Source organism: Platichthys flesus, chromosome 18, assembly GCF_949316205.1.
Source record: "Platichthys flesus chromosome 18, fPlaFle2.1, whole genome shotgun sequence".
NCBI classification, from domain to species: Eukaryota; Metazoa; Chordata; class Actinopteri; order Pleuronectiformes; family Pleuronectidae; genus Platichthys; species Platichthys flesus.
The window spans coordinates 16,969,508-16,987,280 of record NC_084962.1 but is presented as its reverse complement, the minus strand read 5'-3'; the positions used below and the strand labels follow the sequence as shown (position 1 = coordinate 16,987,280).

The window sequence follows — 17,773 nt, the reverse complement described above, 5'->3', positions numbered from 1 at the left end:
ATGGGTCAGAATGGGGATCGAACCGCCGACCTTCAGGTTGGAGGATGACCACTCTACCCCTCAGCCACAGCCGCCCGTATAATCAGGACTCTGTGTGAGTGTCTGGTCAGGAGCTGGTTCAGCGGCTCAGAGACCGAGCAGCGTTCCTGAACTGTGTAGAATTCCGGGTTTGCTCTTTTGTTATTGATTTAAACATCAGTTTTTATGCCAACTGGAGATTACCACAGGTTCTCTTTCATGTTTGAAAGGGGAGGGTGAGATGAGGGGTATTCAGCTGCAACATGCAACCTCACCACTAGATGTCAGTAAATTCTACACTGAATTCTACACAACGTCATCAATTTGACGACACACGCTGCAAAAAGAGTGACGAACTAGATGTAGTTCAGTGCCTTGTGAAGTTCCATCACCATTGACTAGTAAACACGTAACGATTCACTTGGTTATTCTAGAATTTTTATTTTGTCAATAAATAGAAATGATAACGGCAAATGTACAAAAGTCTGCAATTTCAAAAAATTACATTTGGAATATTTCACAATTTCTATGCAGTTCAAAAAAAATGACACATATTTTACATACTTGTGCAATTAAGAGATTATTTTTCAAACTAGCGTTTCATTATTTGAGTACCTGAAACAGTACTGCCAGTTCAACAGAGGAATAACAAACCTGTATACAGCTCTTTGCAGGTTTTATTCCTTTACTGTTTTTCCTACATATTATTTCCTATGTGTTGAGCCACAACTTTCTGAATGTTCATTTACTGTCTATGTTTAAATAAATCACATACAGCAAACCTGCAGGAGAGAGACAAACATCTGGCAAAACAAAAAGTCATAGATGGTTCTGGTAAGAGGTGATGAACCAAATAATGTCAATTGAACAAGTAGCAAGAGTAAAAACTGTCCTACTTTCTGTCCTCTTAAAAAATGATCTTATAAAAATGGCTTAATGCAGCTTTAAGGCTTGAGCTTCTGTTGACAATGAGAAAGTTGGCATTAAAAGTTGGTGGCCTTCATTTCCACTCCTCTGTGCACTTTGTCTTTCCGTCTGCAGGAGAACAGCATGAAGGCGACGATGCTGCCAGCCAGTAAACCGATGAGTCCCGCGACCACTGGCACCCACACGGCTAGAGAGGAGGGGCACTTCAGCACTGGGACGGCTGAAGTAGGACTGGAAGTAGGTGGGAGGATTACTGGTGGAGGTGGAAGGCTGTTTATCTTGGTGAAGACGAAGGGACTGGCCTGTAGGGAAGGTCAAACATTTAGACTTTTTGAAAACCGTTGAAAAAAATGCCCAAGCTGTTTTAATAAATAAACTAATTTACAAAATAACTAAGCATATGGAAAGGCAGTTAATGAATTTGTGTAATTTATTGACTGATGTGGTGGATTGTTGTCTGAAATCTCCCCTCATACCTGAGAGGGACAGTGAATCTTGGAGCGATCGTACGTGAAGTTGTTGTACGACTGCTTTCTCCCGACAGGCTCCAGCTGTTTAAGACAGAAAGAGAAATTCTCTCAAATCAAAATACACTTGAAAACACATGGTCCCTCAGCTTCACTTTGGTCCGTTACCGCCCAGCACTCACCATGTTGTTCCAAAGGCCGATGGCCATCTCAGCGTGGGCTCGCTCACTGATGTGGAAACAGTCCACGGAGAAGAAACTCGGGTCCGCCTCTCCCTTCTGGCGAAAAGATCAGATTTTCAGCGTGAGCACCTTTCATTATTTGTGTGTGGATGCTTGTGTTGATACGTCTGCCTCTGCAACTCACTCCAAATTGAGGGATAAAGGAATTGTGTAGAAACGGTTGAAGGACGACGGCAAAATCCTCTTTCCCCTCATAGCGATCTCCAGAAATAAGATGCTGGATCTCAATCTAGGAATGAGATTAATAAAAAGAATAAATTAGAGTTCAGATTAATTTGCTTATCATGAATTTTTGGTTAATTTTGATTGGAAAAGCTTATACCTGGTATTCATGATTGATTAGTTTTATCTCTTCAAGTTCCGGGGAGTTTTCAACTGGGTTAATGACACAGGGACAACTGGTCCTGCAAAAGAAACACTTGTTTGTTTAAAGAGTGACGTTTGAAATGAAAAAGTATGATGAGGATATTGTGTTAACGTTTAACTCTTTTCCTCCTGATTATAGCATCAAGTACTTTTCTTACAGCTTGTTCTTTATAACATATATAAACGTACAGTTATATCCCCAAAGAAAGGATCTTGTAGACTTTTTATGTACTGTTATTGTAAATGATATTTAAGATAATGGAAAACAAGCCAGAAACCTCCGCTCAGATTAAAACAAAACAAACCTGGGCACTAGAGAACAGGGCAGTGACTTCCCATGAACTGTTTTCAAAGGAAGTATCTCCAAAATTTCCACAACGTTGACCAACAGTCTCGGTACCTGAAGATTCCGAGAGATAAAGGTGAAGTACAGACAGTAAAATACACTCCACTTTAGAGATTAGATTAATTCTATATAGTTAATGTGACTCACCTCTTTGTGGAGCATGTCCAAGCCAACCATAAGATTGTGGCTGTAGTTCTTAGGTGACAGAGTATTCTGTAGAAATATGTAAAGGACTTTAATATTGCCATCTCAGAACTTGCAGAAAAGAATATATTTCTGTAAAGTAAGAAAACGTTGACAGCACTTACTTGGTCTATGCAATAATGGCAAAGATCGTTTCCCCCGACAAATATTGTCACAAGTTTCCAGTCCTTTTCAAAATCCACCTTCTGTGTAGGATTTATGAGCAACATCAGAGTTAAGTTTCACACTGTGTGAATGAGACAAGGAGAGAGTAAAGTCGTATTTGAGGACGTCTCACCTTATCCTCTCTCATGGCCTTGATGAGATCCTGCACTTGTGCTGGAATCTCTCTGTACAGAACAAATCCAAGCAGGAGGAGGTGAGAAATAACATCTGGTGTGTTCGGAGGTTTTACTCATGTGGGGGAACCAAAAAGACGTGTGCACTTACGAGGTTTTAGCTCCAGGTGTAGCCATGTTGAAGCCCTTCTGTTTGGAAAGAACCGTATCCGTAGAAAAGCCCTTCAGGGAGGGGTTGAACTTCTTCAGGATGTCTGAGGGGAAAGATCCAATATCCTACTGTGAAACAACTTGTCTAAAGCTAACTGAAGATGTATGGCTTCCTGAAGTTATCATTGGGGAAACCATTGCCTCTCGAGGGGCCGTACCCTGCTTGTGCATTCTGCTACTAGGAAAAATCCTGCCCATGTTCCGTTAAAACATCCACAATTATTTTACCATCTACTGCAAGTAGCAAGGATTCAACATAAACTCTCTTGTTACTACATTCATGTCAGCTAAGTGTAACCACAGGGACAAACTACACCAAACTACAATTACAAGTTCAGTTGTCGTGTCAGGGATCTAGATCATATTGCCAAAGTTTCCAGTAACGTGGTTAAAAAGTCTAAACTCACTTGGAAGAGTTGTGACACTCTCAAGATCCTTATCCCCCCCGATGCTGCAAGAAAAACCCAACAAACATTTGTGTGATTTGTGAAATTTAACAATAACAATGGCTGTTAGTTACACCACAAAGACTCCTGTTACCTCCACGATACTCCTTTATATTCTTTATTGATGTTGAAGATGTTCTTTGCTTTCGCTCCAGTGCCGAGCTGTAAACAGAACAAGCCACAGAAGTGAAGACACAGAAAAACAGCACCACATCGTGAAGACAGCAGACGGAGACGGAGATTTGAAAAAACAACCAGAACATAAAAGAGAAGTTTATCACTGATGGGAATTATCTGGCTGATAATGAATTGATTAGAGAGTTCATAGTTCAATGACATAAAATAACCAACACACACAATCACACACACACACACACACACACACACACACACACACACACACACACACACACACACACACTCTAGATACTATAAAAAAAATCTAATTAATAACCTGTTAAGCATTTATTTATATGCTACTATTATATCATTTATTTAAAGACTTGTTTCAAAAGCTTTCATCTCTTGGTGAATCTCAATCAAATGGAAATCATTGTGCTCTGACTCTCACCGTTAAAGAGTCTCCCAGCGCTGCCACCACCATGATGTCTGCTGGTCTCAGCTGGTTAACTACAGATAAAACAACATAGAAGAGATTCACCATCAAGATAAAACCACAATCATCCTTCCTGTGTTATGTCACATTTATACCATCTCCTTCAGTAATTGGGGAAAAAGAGTTTAAAGCCACTATGTATGTTATGTGTAGGGATGCAAAGGGGCGGAGCATTTTCGGTAAATTTCCGGAAACTTTCTATGGGAAGTTCATTTTGGGAATTTGGAAGAAAAACAAAATAGGCAAATTAAACGATGAGCACTAAATAAATCATTCAAAACTCTATTTGATAGATACACGCTGCACATTGAATTTCAACCCTGCACTGTGCATTTCTCTATCACATGCAGAGATAGTTCCCAGCATCCTGAACACTACAGCAGGGCTATTGAGGCCTGCTGTAGTGTGCAGGACTAGTCAGGTAAGTTTCGATGACATAACGGGGAAAATATATTAGCATGCTGATTGAGGGTTGTTCATCTGTCCATCTAGCCTATTACTATTCATTTATCCATCAATTGAAAAATATTTTTACAGACGATTCAAATTGTTTGGCTAACTGTTATATCTCTGGCATTGCATCAGTGTTTTTTTACAAACTTCTTTCTCATCTTATTCTACAGAACAATCTCATGTGTGGAGACTTTTCACCCCAGCCAATGTAGAAGGAAAGGCTGTGTACATTTGCAAATACTGTGCAAAGGCCTTTGTTAAGAACGACACAAAGATGCAGATGAATTTAGTCAAGTGCCCAAAGTTTCCTCAGGGCTCAAATCATCCTATGATAAAACATAATGTTTATAGCTTTGTCTTAATATGACAAGGCAAATATAGTAAGTACAAAATTACCCACAACATTTCCAGTTTTATTCCCGTTTACTCTAGTTAATTCCCACATATTCCCGTATATTCCCATATATTCCCGTATATTCCAATGGTAAATTTTGAAACTTTGAATATTCCCAGAATTTTGCAACCCTAGTTATGTGCATGTGATTATCTGTTAAATGATCTTGGTGTCATTTCATTTCTGTTCGTAGGATATTGAGAAAATGCAGTTGATGAATGGTGCTGCTCATTCCATCACTTTCACTGACAGTTTGTGTTTGTACAGCGCCATGTCTTCATTTCAGCTTGTTGCCTCTGGATAGAAGAGGACATCAAATCCCATAACGACTGTCTGCTGATAATGAACTGATGACTATCGTCTCACCTGAAGTTGGAACAGTGTCAGATGGAACGAGGTCCACACAGGAGAAGTCACTCCCCCAGTTCTGGAGAGGACAAAAGGCAAACGATAGAAAGATGAATCTTCCTGAAATGATTAATCATTAGATCTGTGCATATTTCTATCGAAGGGACAAACACCTGAATGAGTTTGTCTGTTGTATGTTTCTGCGATGTGATGGAAATGGATAAAATAAAATGAATTATTGTGGTAATCCGAAACATAATTGGTGCTCACTAGTGTTGAACTTTGCTTCATTCATACTGTGAGTTCAGTGCAAGTGTTTCGGTTGCAGCAAACTATTAGTTCCATTAAGGTGTTTATAAGAGTTAAATAGCATTGATTATTTTGTCCAACCAGGACCTCGAAGCCTTAATTCAACTTATAGTTTCATGAGACAGAGAAAAGCAGCAAATCTTAACTTTGGGTCATTCTACAGAAACGTCTTCTTATGGAAAGTCTCAACGTTTTTTTTCCTTCTAACATTTAAACTTGCATATGCTTAATGATATGTTCTCTTTTTTGCGCATTTATTTAAAAACTGCATTTACCAGATTTTGTTTACCAATGGTGATACTTTACTTCTTACGTTATTTTAAAGAACTTTTATGAAATATTTTAATTTTATTTTTAGTATGTTTTAATATGTACAAAAAAAAGTTTTGAGGTGAATCTCTATTCATTTGCAGGCAGTTTTGAACAAGCGCTGATGCAATTCATTATATTTGTACCCTCCATTGTTGCAAAGTATCAAAGATAGAAATTTAAAATTAAGATGGAAAAATATTATCATGTCAAAAGTCAAAAAATGACGTTTTCCATAGAATGACCATTTTATAAAGACCTGGAACAATAAATTATTGCGATTTTTCCTTGATAAATGACTTTAAAATGATAAATTAGTTGATTTATTTCCCATCAATTAACATATCGGTCAATCAATCTTTCTTTGTTGTTTCACATTCAAAGAAAATTTAGCTATATTTCACTTAATAGTGGTCAAACTTTGTAACAAATCTTTTCTAACATCCTCCATAGTCCTACTCTCCTCTGACAGGAGGTGCTTACTGTTATGGGTCCAGGTGTTGGGGGGGGACCAGTGTATCTGTAATCGCTGTTGTTAAAGGTGCGAATATATGGTGAAGTCTGAAAGAAGAGAACAGAGAAGAAACCACATTAGATAACAACAGCTTCAAAATATAGTAATGTCCTACATCCCATCAAAGCCTATGATTGCAGTCCTCACAGCCGGGACATTAGAGAAACTAGGAGACATGAATCAATATTCAATTCTCAGTTTAATCACAATGTTTTTACCTTGGTTGGACATTTCAGGTTAATCTCTGTAGTAAAATCTTGTATGGTAGTTTTGTTGCCCAGAGGTTCCAGCTAGGAAAACAGGAGGCATGGTGACAGAGAGAATAGATTTAATATACTGGTAAATTCATATAAGATAAGTGTTATTATCGTGATCATGTGCAAGATCAACTTTAATGTAGCTGGTTGCAAGAGAGGAATGTGTTTTATCTATTATTTGGAAGAGTGGTTGATCTCGTTACTAACTTACTGACAAAACATGAAATTAGATTAATCCATAAAAAAAGACATTGGTATAAAATACTGTGAAAGTGTGTGATTGTCTGTCTGGGAGTTACCATGTTGTTCCACAGGGAGCGAGCGAACAGCGTCTGGGCCTTCTGGCTGAGGTGGAAGCAGTCGGCACTGAAGTAGGAGCGATCGGGACGGCCATCCTGCGGAGAATGTGTAAGTAAATGTGTTATATTGTTTTATTTTGTGTTTTATTTTATCAGAGCAGTGAGATGTAGGAGTATTTTGACCGGTGTGACACAGGATGGTGCAAGATGTAAAAAAAACCTAACTGCTAGAGCATTCAATGAAAATTACAAAAACAGGTTTCCAAACACCTCATACAAGAACTTTAAAATTAAACGTACTGGCAAAATACATTCTTGAAACAGTGTTCATTGAGTGTAACCCCATTCCTGGATTGGTCCACCAGTTAAGGTCTCTGTTCTTTAAATAAAGTGTCTTTAAAATGTGTCATGAATCTGTTGGATAGACGATGGAGGAGGTGACTGATGGTTCTCCAGAGAGCTTTGCTTTGAGTTGTCATTGTTACCGGCAGTCTGGGCAGAATGATATCCCTGAGGAAAGGCTGGATGACCACAGTGAAGTCTGAGCGAGTGTCGTAGAGGCCGGACTCCACGAGCTCATGGAGCGAACGCTTAAAGGAGGAGAGAGAGAGAGAGAGAGAGAGAGAGAGAGAGAGAGAGAGAGAGAGAGAGAGAGAGAGAGAGAGTGTCAGAGTCGGAGCCGGAAGATGCAGAGGACATTAATTTGACGTTCAAGGTGTTTTCTCACCTGATACATTCTGTTGGTGTCCTCCAACATCTGAAGAGCTTTAGAGTTGGCCTTTGGCAAAACAACGCAGGGGCACAGAATTCTGTCAAAGGAGAGATAACATGGTTCTAAATCACTGTAAGAATTGTATTATTTATTAGATTACACAAGTAGGAGTCATGTTTATTGTCGTATACTTAATAACAACATGGGAATCTTGGTGTCAGAGCAAGCTTACCTTTATATATTAAGTAAAATAAGAGAATTCAAGAATAGTACATTTAGTTAATATAATATGTATTTGTCCTTAAAAAAATGAAATATATTAAAAGGAATAACGACAGTGATAGAAGTTAAGTGGATTTTCTTTATCTTTCGTAACTTGAATGAATTAACAAGTCATTCCAAAGTCAGAGAGAAGTGATACTTACTCCACGAGGTAAGTTGGACATTTAAGTGAAGGGTCCATGTGCATTTCCCTCAGGACGAGGATGTGCAGAGGCTCTATCAGGTTCACCAGAGCTCGAGGGACCTGACAGGGACGAGCCCGGTTAATGCAAACAAACAATTCAACCAATGAACATCAACAGAAAAACCACATGTCCAGTGCAAAGTCTGGTTTGTTTACCTGTTTGTGCAGATAATCCAGACTCTCACGGACATTCTGAACATAACTCTCTGCAGAATAGAGCAGCTGTGAAGAGAAGAGGACGTTTTAATGTTGTGTTGTTGACGCCTCTGACAGCGACCTGATCTTAGTAGGTTACTCACAGAGTTAAGGCAGTGGTCACAGATGTCGTTTCCTCCGATGAACAATGTGATCACTTTCCAATCGGTTTCAAAATTGATTCTCTGGACGAGAGAGAAGATGAGACATGGTCACGTGATGCAGTTTGTACTTTTCTGTCAAAGCTACAGGTGGATGTTCCTTGTTTCCGTTCTGTTTTGAAGTACAACATGATTTTAGAGTGTAGAGTAAAAACACGTGAATACATGTCTCTGAACTCACAGAGTCGTTCTTCATCCTCGCCACCAGGGTTCGAACCTGTGATGGTATGTCCCTTAAAAAGCAAACAGAACAAAAAATTGCAATGAATTGTCAAAGTCTTTACTCTGGCAGTTAAAAGCTCATTTAGCTAAAGATGTTTTTCACTGTCGTTTATATGCAAATCCCATTTTCTTTTAGATTATCTTCTAGATAATAACAAAACCAGGAAGCTGCTGCCTCCAGGAGGACTCACCCGCTTTTGGCTCCAGCCACAGCCTGGTTGAGAAAAGCCTGAGGAGTCTGCTCTTTGCCAATACCAACAGAGAAGCCTGTCAGGTTGCCGTTGTAATACTTCAAGATGTCTGTTAAAAGAGAAAAGACACAGTTAGGTAATAAAACAAGGTGTGTGTGTGTTTTTAAGTCTACTTGAACATCACAGTGACAAAAACAGACCTGAACGTCCTGTTTGCAATTGATTAGAGGGACATAACATTATGAAGAGAGAGAGACTCACTGGGCAGAGTGGTGACACTGGTGAGGTTGTCATCTCCACCGATGCTAAGGAGGAAAATAACATCTTTAAGTTCATTTTCTCAGTGAATGATTTGAAAGCTGTAGGTTTTTATTTCCAGGAAAAACTCACCTCCAGGACAAACCCCTGTACTGACGCAGGACGTCCAGGATGTTGTTGGCTGTGATACCGTTCCCCGCCTGATGGAGGAAGAAATGAAAATGTTTTCGTGACGTGATGACACAGAACCGTAACTTTCTAGATTTACAAGATCATACAGTATCAGATTCTACTTTATCCATAGATGTTAAAATAAGAATCCATCATATTGTTTGGGCCACTGTTCTGCATTATTATGTAATATGAACTGGTCCGCTGAGACCTTTAGATCTTTCTGTCAGACTGAGCCAAATAACTATCTAATCAAGCTTTTTTAAATCACTGATTAATGTTTAATTATCTCAACAATTCTCATTTATCACTCAAATAAAGTTCTGTCTTTATGAATCCTACGAACTGTGGTTACTAGGCATCAGGGTGAGTTCAGAAACTGTGCTTAATCAATCTCTGTACATAACTACATGCAGAATAAGAATCTACATCGTTAAAAAGCTATTCTAAAATACCCAAGAATAGTCCTTCACCTCACTGGGTGCTATCATTGCATATTTAATACATTTTAGAGTGAAAGATCATCATCCGTCTTTTAGGATGAAATCTCTATTTTTGCTATTTGCTTAATGTAGATGAATGTTTCTATCTCAATATGTAGAACACAGAGAATGAGAAAACGACTCACTGTCAGAGAGTCTCCCACAGCAGCCACCACGTTGATGTCTGCAGGCCTGAGCTCATGAACTGGGAAAATACAGTAACAGTCAGTCAGAATGACATCAGACTCCATTAATTAGACAGCACGTGCCATTCAGAAGAACTGTAAATCAATTTTACTCTTTTACTATAATAAAAGAGCAATGTAACTTTCTAGAAATACTGTACAATGGGGTTAAAGTACTGCAAAGTAGTATTTTGAAATATGACAAAAAGCCTCTAAAGACAATTGAGAGTTTAAATTCTGATAAAGTGTAAAGTATCTTACCTGAGGAGGGTGCGGAGGCCGAGGGGCTGAAGTCCTCGCAGGGCATCTCTGTTCCTGTGAACTGAGCAGACGCACAGAGCACATCCACGGTCAGAACTAAACAGGAAGTAAACAACAACACGGCCACTGCCTCAATTTGGCTCGACATCCCTACTCACGGGGAGAAGTAGAGGAGACACATCGCTGGGGCTATTTGAAGGAGAGTTTCCCTCCGTCCTCAGGAAGGGTCGGTCCTTGGGCGGGGACACAGATTGAGGAGGAGGAGACGCACAATTAGTATTATTTACACACACTGTACATTTTGTCCAGCTGATATACAGAATCTTTGTTATTCTGTGTGTGTGTGTGTGTGTATGTGTGTGTGGCACAGTTCCTCACCTCAGTGGGACATGGCAGTGTCATGATGTTTCCACTGTCGTCTCTGTTGTGTTGGCCGACTGTGGGCTGCAGCTGCAAGACAGAAAACTCCTTGTCTTCATGTATGCCACACAGAGAACAATGAATCTACATGTGTGTGTGTGTGTGTGTGTGTGTGTGTGTGTGTATTATGTGAGAGAGAACAGCAGTTTGTGCGTCAGGCCTTACCAGGTTTGTCCACATCTGCAACATCAGGTTATCAGTTTGTTGTGTAGCTTCGGCCTCGGACACATGTCTCCAACTCTGTTTTAGGGAAAAAAGAACACAATGAATTTTAGATTTAAAACTTATATCTGTAGTTTGTGCTGTGAGATAATCCGGACTCTGTGTGTGTGTCACTGGTCGGGAGCTGGTTCAGCGGCTCAGAGACCGAGCAGCGTTCTTCAAATGTGTAGAATTCCTGGTTTGCTCTTTTCTTATTGATTTCAACAGGTAAGATTAAAGCAGTCGGACAGAAACAGTTCTGCTTTACATTTTGATCTGTGAGCAAGTTGTAACCCTGAGTGAATACGGACTTAAATTTACTCTAGTTCTTTCTAGTAATTGCTGTAGTCTGCTCCCCCTGCACCAGTTACTTTACCAGTCGTCTCCTAGTTTATCCAGTGTTTTGAACATTTTAGAGTATTGAGTATTTTAAGAGACAGAAACAGTTTCTCCTGCAATTGTATATCTGCACAATCAATGTGTGACAGTACATTAGTTTAAATGTTAATAGTATTTAACGTTAGAGATCTTTCACTAAAAATCTAAGGTAAAACAATTCATCTCCAAAACCTTGACTTATTAAGGAATATTTACGGTGTAGGAAAGTTTCCACTGTCCGACTGAAGGGAAAGTTCACGTAAGAGGAACTTTAATATATGAGCTGAACTCACGGGGCCGGTGATGAGAGGTTTGTCCTGCAGAGAGACGCTGAAGTCATCTCTGTCATTGTACCAGCGTCTCTTCACCAAGAGCTCGCCCACGGACTCCTGCTCGGGGCAGTTGGAGAAAAAAGGTTAAACTTGAATGAGTAATAACATATTTACTGGTTCATACTCCCACCAACACAGATCAGAAATTCCCAGCAGCTAAAATATCCGCAGGACTGAACTGTTGAGGATGAATTACACACAAACCTGCAGAGACTGAGTCAGCATGGTCCTCAGAAGTCTGACTTCTCCTTCACTGTTTGCGTCCATGCACCTCCTATCAGGGAAACACATTGTCTCTCACTATCTCCACTTTTTTTACGATAAACAGAAGAAACTGATAAAGCAGATTAGATTGAGTCAACTACAGATCAACACAGACATTTTACAGCCTCATAATATGTAATGTGAACTCACTGTTAACACATCATTTGTTAAAGGTTACACACTGTGCTCCAGAGAAGAAGAAACAAGTTGTTCAAAATCAAAATAAAAGCTGCCGTAAAACCAATGAGGAAGAAACATGTTGATATGAGAACTAAGTGAATGATGAGCACTGGAAAATGAACTTACTTGTGCTGTTCTCCGTCCCACAATGCAACGCTGACGATGGTCCGCTTTAACTACAACACAGTGATGTAAAAAGTTCTGCAAACACGGTGACAGAGAAAGAATGAATAACAATACAGTTTATGAAGTGAAATATACCTGAGAGCTCAGCAGCTGCAGAGCATCGTCCACCTCTTCAACCAGCGTCTGGAGAACAGACTGAACCTGCACACAAACACAACAAAGGGAAGCTTTTATCTTTTATTCATCTGAAACAACAAGTTTCATTTAATATCTATATTGAAATTAACATCATCATAATATTTCCCTGTTTACCTGCGGCTGCTTGACGGCGCAGAGACGATCCACCGGAACAAAGAGAAGCACCAGCTTCCAGTCACGGTCCACATCCGTCACCTGCAGGTGGAAACAAAAAACAGCTGTTTATATCACCAGCATCAATTAATAGAGGGGTTTTCATCTATATTTTTATAATTAGATTTTAAATCAGAAAACAAGCGTGTCAGAACTTGTCACTGAAACAAGAAAGAAGACTAATATGATATTTGATTGGTTGAAGACTGTATGTCCTAGTGTTATGCATCATCATTAAAATAAAGGAGCTATTTGATTTAAGTTTTGATTTAAATACAAAACGGAAAAGAGGTCAAACTGAAACATCCCTTTAGATGTGAGAGCAGAAGTTGAAGCTCCTACCTTGTTGTTGTGGAGATCGAGGGACACGTCCTGTGCCTGCTCCACCAGAGTCCTGTCAGAACACAGAGTAATACGATTAAATATCGGTCCCTGGTACTTCACTGTATTCATCTTAATGTTCTGTCCGTACCTTTGTTGAGGGGCATAAAGGTTTGTTTCCTCTCTGATCAGCGCAGGATTGAACATCAACATCAGCTCTGACAGACGGAAACAAACGCAGGTTTAAATTAGCCTCAAAATCCAAAACTTGTAATTCCTCTAAAAAGAATAGAATAAAAGTCTGACATCTACCTGTGAGTCTTGATACCACTGTAGACAGCTCAGTGCTGCAGGGAAAGAAAACACAGTGTGTCTGATGACAGGCCTTGTGAAGCTGATTTCAAAGACCTGTTGATGTTCACTGTTGAGTTGTGCTCACCTGGGCATGTGGAGTCCGATGGAGGAGATCACAGCCACGTCTGAGGGCCGGACGCTGTTAACTTCACAGGAAAGAAACAACATTTGAATCTATAGTAACAGATTAGAGTGATTGAATAAATGAGTTACTTTGGACTCTGTATACAACTACCTGCTTAAAATTAAGATATGTTAGAACTTAACAGATTTTAGACATAAACTGAGGTATTCGTGAACCAGTTTTGATCTTAACATCTCGATCAAACTTTTGTGTTGATTTAAGGACGTCGTTCAAAACCATTAAAAAAAAATCTGGTCCACACCGGACTCACCAGTGGAGGGAGGCGGCTGAGAAGCAACCATCTGAGTGCAGGGCAGGCCGCTCACTGAAAGCATGAGAAGATGATGTTTGATTTAAAAATGACTTTTATTAAGATCCTCATTAACTGATGTTGAGTATCAGTTATTCTTCCTGAGGTCCACACCAAATATTTCAGACAAAAAAACAGGACATCGGTTAAGATGCTCAGAGACAAACAACTATCATAAGTATAATATGAATACAATAATTAATCAAATGAATAATTTAATTAATGCATATAAAAGAACTTTCCTGCATTGTATTCTTATTTGTTAACTCATATATATGATAAACATATTACCATATTCATAGAGTATCGTTGTAACTGAATAGCGTAGACACTCATTTTATTCCTTGGTTGTTGTTATAGGTATTAAACTCATCCAAACTCATCAAATATCAAATAAATAAAAAGAAAACCACAAGATTTGAAGTTTCCTGAAGAGATAAAGTCAAAAAGCCTCAGATAAACTCAAAACATATATATTTATTGTCATTTTTACTATAAAACACATTCAGCTTCGTCCTCGTCAGATTTTTCATCAGCTACATGTTAACAGCAACCAAACTCAAAAGAAAGGAAACCAGCAGTGAGAAGTTGTATGTGGTAGAAACCTGTTTTCCATGTGAGGCTCAGCAGAGCGATGTAAACCAGCCGTGGAAGCATCTTCTCGGTCAGTTTTGGTCCATGTGGGTCGTCTGTGCAGCTGTTCTTCTTCTTCTTCTTCTTTCCTCTCTGTCTGCTCCTCTCTATCTTTGTCAATATCCCTTTCACCTGGTCGGCAGGTGTATCATAACCATGCTCCGAGGGGAGGGACCAGACTGATTGTCCAAAGGTTTTGTAACATTGATCTTGATAAGATCCCGGATGAACTTTTATCATTTATTAATGAGAGACAGTGAACAGCGGTTAATGTGCTGCTATTTATAGACTGTCGGGAAAATTCACTTTCACCTATTTGGTTGCAATAAATAAGAACAACCATAAATGTCACAATCTAAAATATGAAGATAAGGACTCAAACATGATTCTATATAATATCACTGAATCATCAGAATATTCATTTCCTGGTCATGCACACAGAGACATCAAAAGCTACAGTGGCAGTGTTCAATGTCATTTTGTTTTTGAAAAAATGAAGTATTGTTTAACAAACAAATATTCACTTTAATTTTCAAACCCGCGACAAATCCTGTAGAACAAGTCATGTTCAAACCACAAGAAATTAACTGAAATAAAAAGCATTTTAATAAAAGTACAAACTGTATCTCCTCGTAGAACCGATGATTGTATAAGAAATTAATCGAATTAAACCTTAAGAAGTTCATAACAGTATCAAAAAAGCTATTACTATTATCATCATACATTTAATTTGTATATAGCGCTTTTAAAAAATGCTCAAAGAAACTTTAAATAGATTTACAAAAACCAGTGAAAGTAATAAGTGTTCCTGAACGTAACTGTGCACGTAACTGCTTTAACTTTTACATGAATTATACTTCCCATAACTTTAAACAAAGGATATTTTCTTTATGAGATAATCTTTACTTTTTAACTTTGCTACAAAACTAATATTTTTTTCTCTGTACATGAGAAACATTTTGCTCCTCATATCTTGAACACTACACATAACCACCTCCAGCGGCAGTTTATTAGCTTAGCTTAGCACAAAGACTGGAAACAAAACACAACAATATCTGCCTGCCTCCACATTTTTTAAGCTAAATAACCAGGATGTTCATGTGGAGTTGGATTTGCTGTTGTCTGGTAGGTTTGATCTCTTTAGTTTGGACAGAGCCAGACGAATGTTCCTCCTGATACAGTATCTGATGAGTCAGTCCTTGACCTCACTCAACCTAAGGAATCACGCCACTCTGTTGTCTTCCTGTGGAACCATGTGAATGGTTATTGCTGTAACTGGACAAAGCGTCAAAGGTGATCATCCTGGTTATTAGCAGGATCACATGATGCAAGAAAAACTAGTAGTACAGTACAGTACTTCTGTTTGTGTGTGTCTAGAGCTCTCCTAAGAAATTGTTTCTCAACCAGCTAACGTTTTAAAGTTGACTGTTATTGCAATTAATTGTTATTGTTGTTTTATTTAATATTTTCATTATTAATTATGCCCCTTTGGTCCTTTTTTTCGGGAAAATAAAAATTCCCATCATACACACTACATCTCAAGACCTCCTGAGAGTTTTTCTACCTAGCTCAACCGCTTTTCTACATCTACCTTTAACACAAATGCACAGGGGAAAACTACTGGCAGTTTCTAGCCCCAAGCCAGTTTCAAGGTTCCCCTCATCACCTTTATATTATTTTAGACACATTTTACGTATTTTGAATATTTTTCACGATATTCAAGAGTAATCTGGAAATGTGTTGAAATATCAAAGCGAATTTCGCGGAACCCCTGCAATGCTGTCGCAGACCACCAGGGGGCCGCGGACCCCCGGTTGAAAACCCCTGCTTTAGTGTGTTGATAGAAATGTGTGATTTCCCTTCTAAATCTTTGTGTCCGTAAAGATAATCTTTTTTTTTAAATCATCTCTACGACAGCAGCTGAAGAAATGTTATTTTTTACGTAACGCTGATGCTTCGACGTTATGAACCCGAGTGTCTCTTATCTGCCTGCTGATTAGATGTGAGGGTCTTTAAAGATGTCAGGAAAACAACCAACCAGATGCTGACGGCTACTGTTCCTGTTCTCATGAGCTACAGACATTAACACCAGCTCTCGTCCTTCTAGCACCCCCCCACGTTCACCTGAGGTTTCGTCTGTGGCTTACTGAAAAACAGAAGTACAGTCATGATCTCTCCATTGCGTCCTTGTTGCTGCAGAACTAAGAACACCTCTACTACCACAGAGTCTGCTGCAATCGTGATTAGGTTGATCCTGATATGAGGCCGTGCTGCCTTTATAGTCCGTTATCGTCCCTCAAGGACATTAACTCTGTTTGAACCTCCTGCTGAGGCCGAATCACCCTCATCAATGCTAATCTTTGAACGGGCTTAGATGAGCTGAACAGTTTGTCCTGTTGTAACACTTCTGCAGAAACTTGATAATCGCCCTCATGATCTGTAGGAATAATTCAAACCTGGTGTCACAGTTATATTACCAGTCTTAGAACAGGTTGATATTTTTGTATAAATCTGAGACAGAAGTCGTTTCCAGAGTAAAGGGTAAGGACATTTTCCAGTGTCTTTCTTTTTTAACATATCAACACCGACATCAGCACCAAAAGCTTTTGAATCTCGAATCCCAAGTTCCCAAAAAAGTTTTCACAATACACCTTCATCTGTTACTTGATTTTTAAATAGTTTATTTTTTATTTTGTGATGTTAAGAGGCCGAGAGCAGCTTTACTGTATCTTGATTTTTGGGCAACACTATATCAAATTAATCGTGCGATGGCTTTGATCGACGGTGAATTGTTTTATTATGTATGATGGCAGACTGTACAGGTAACACATTCACCTTTCTGTAGCTTAACCCGGAACAAATCATGAATTAAATCTGCAGCTGATAAAGCAATTAAATATTGCACCTATAAATCCACTATGTGCACTTAATTGCAGCTATAGTTCCAGATCAGATTTTATAACAGATTTTATGGGAGTTACCAGTAATACGTCTTATCATAGATAAGAATATGCATCTGTTTATAAATTAGTTGAAATGAGCTCCACCTTATACTTAAAGTAAAATAAAACTTGAAAGAAATACTCTTTTACATTGCATATTAATTGTTATATGTAAGTACTTTAATTGACTGTAGAATGCAGTATTTAAAAAAAAAAATGTTACACTATCTTTATTATCCGGGGCCATTTATGCTACTCTCAAATTTTAACACCTAGAAAATGAGGTGAAAGTTTATTTCCGATTTTTTTTTTAATGCCCTGCAGTTGTAGTCCTTCACCAGTAGGGGGCAGCCCCCTCAGCCCCTCTGCGCCAGCGTCGTTGAATATACGTCATCTCTTCTGGAGAACTGTGCTGCCCTCCTGTGGTCATTACTGAGAGCTGCATCAAGTCGACCAAACTGGGGAGAGTGCAACAAGGGAGTTGGGGAGTTGACAAAGGGAACCACAGAGAAATAGTTTTATTTGTATTC

General features: G+C 39.0%; 1 protein-coding gene across 1 annotated transcript; it reads right to left on the bottom strand.

The window, feature by feature from the left end:
* Positions 1 to 476: 476 nt before the first annotated feature.
* Positions 477 to 14,397, bottom strand: LOC133973190 (phospholipase B1, membrane-associated-like). The gene is made up of 42 exons (XM_062410895.1): positions 14,274 to 14,397; positions 13,630 to 13,683; positions 13,320 to 13,380; positions 13,193 to 13,227; positions 13,032 to 13,098; positions 12,902 to 12,953; positions 12,521 to 12,601; positions 12,344 to 12,409; positions 12,209 to 12,258; positions 11,843 to 11,912; positions 11,600 to 11,695; positions 10,893 to 10,967; positions 10,686 to 10,757; positions 10,466 to 10,540; positions 10,308 to 10,368; positions 10,008 to 10,066; positions 9,341 to 9,408; positions 9,212 to 9,255; positions 8,951 to 9,059; positions 8,719 to 8,770; positions 8,481 to 8,561; positions 8,338 to 8,403; positions 8,141 to 8,241; positions 7,731 to 7,812; positions 7,489 to 7,593; positions 7,004 to 7,099; positions 6,666 to 6,737; positions 6,417 to 6,494; positions 5,334 to 5,394; positions 4,076 to 4,134; positions 3,599 to 3,666; positions 3,466 to 3,509; positions 3,000 to 3,102; positions 2,848 to 2,899; positions 2,675 to 2,755; positions 2,514 to 2,579; positions 2,326 to 2,420; positions 1,977 to 2,058; positions 1,779 to 1,883; positions 1,595 to 1,690; positions 1,422 to 1,496; positions 477 to 1,247 (listed from the first exon to the last, which is right to left on the bottom strand). Exons 1-42 carry the CDS (start codon positions 14,323 to 14,325, stop codon positions 1,002 to 1,004), a joined length of 3,213 nt encoding a protein of 1,070 aa, XP_062266879.1. The 5' UTR covers positions 14,326 to 14,397; the 3' UTR covers positions 477 to 1,001.
* Between the last annotated feature and the right edge of the window lie 3,376 nt (positions 14,398 to 17,773).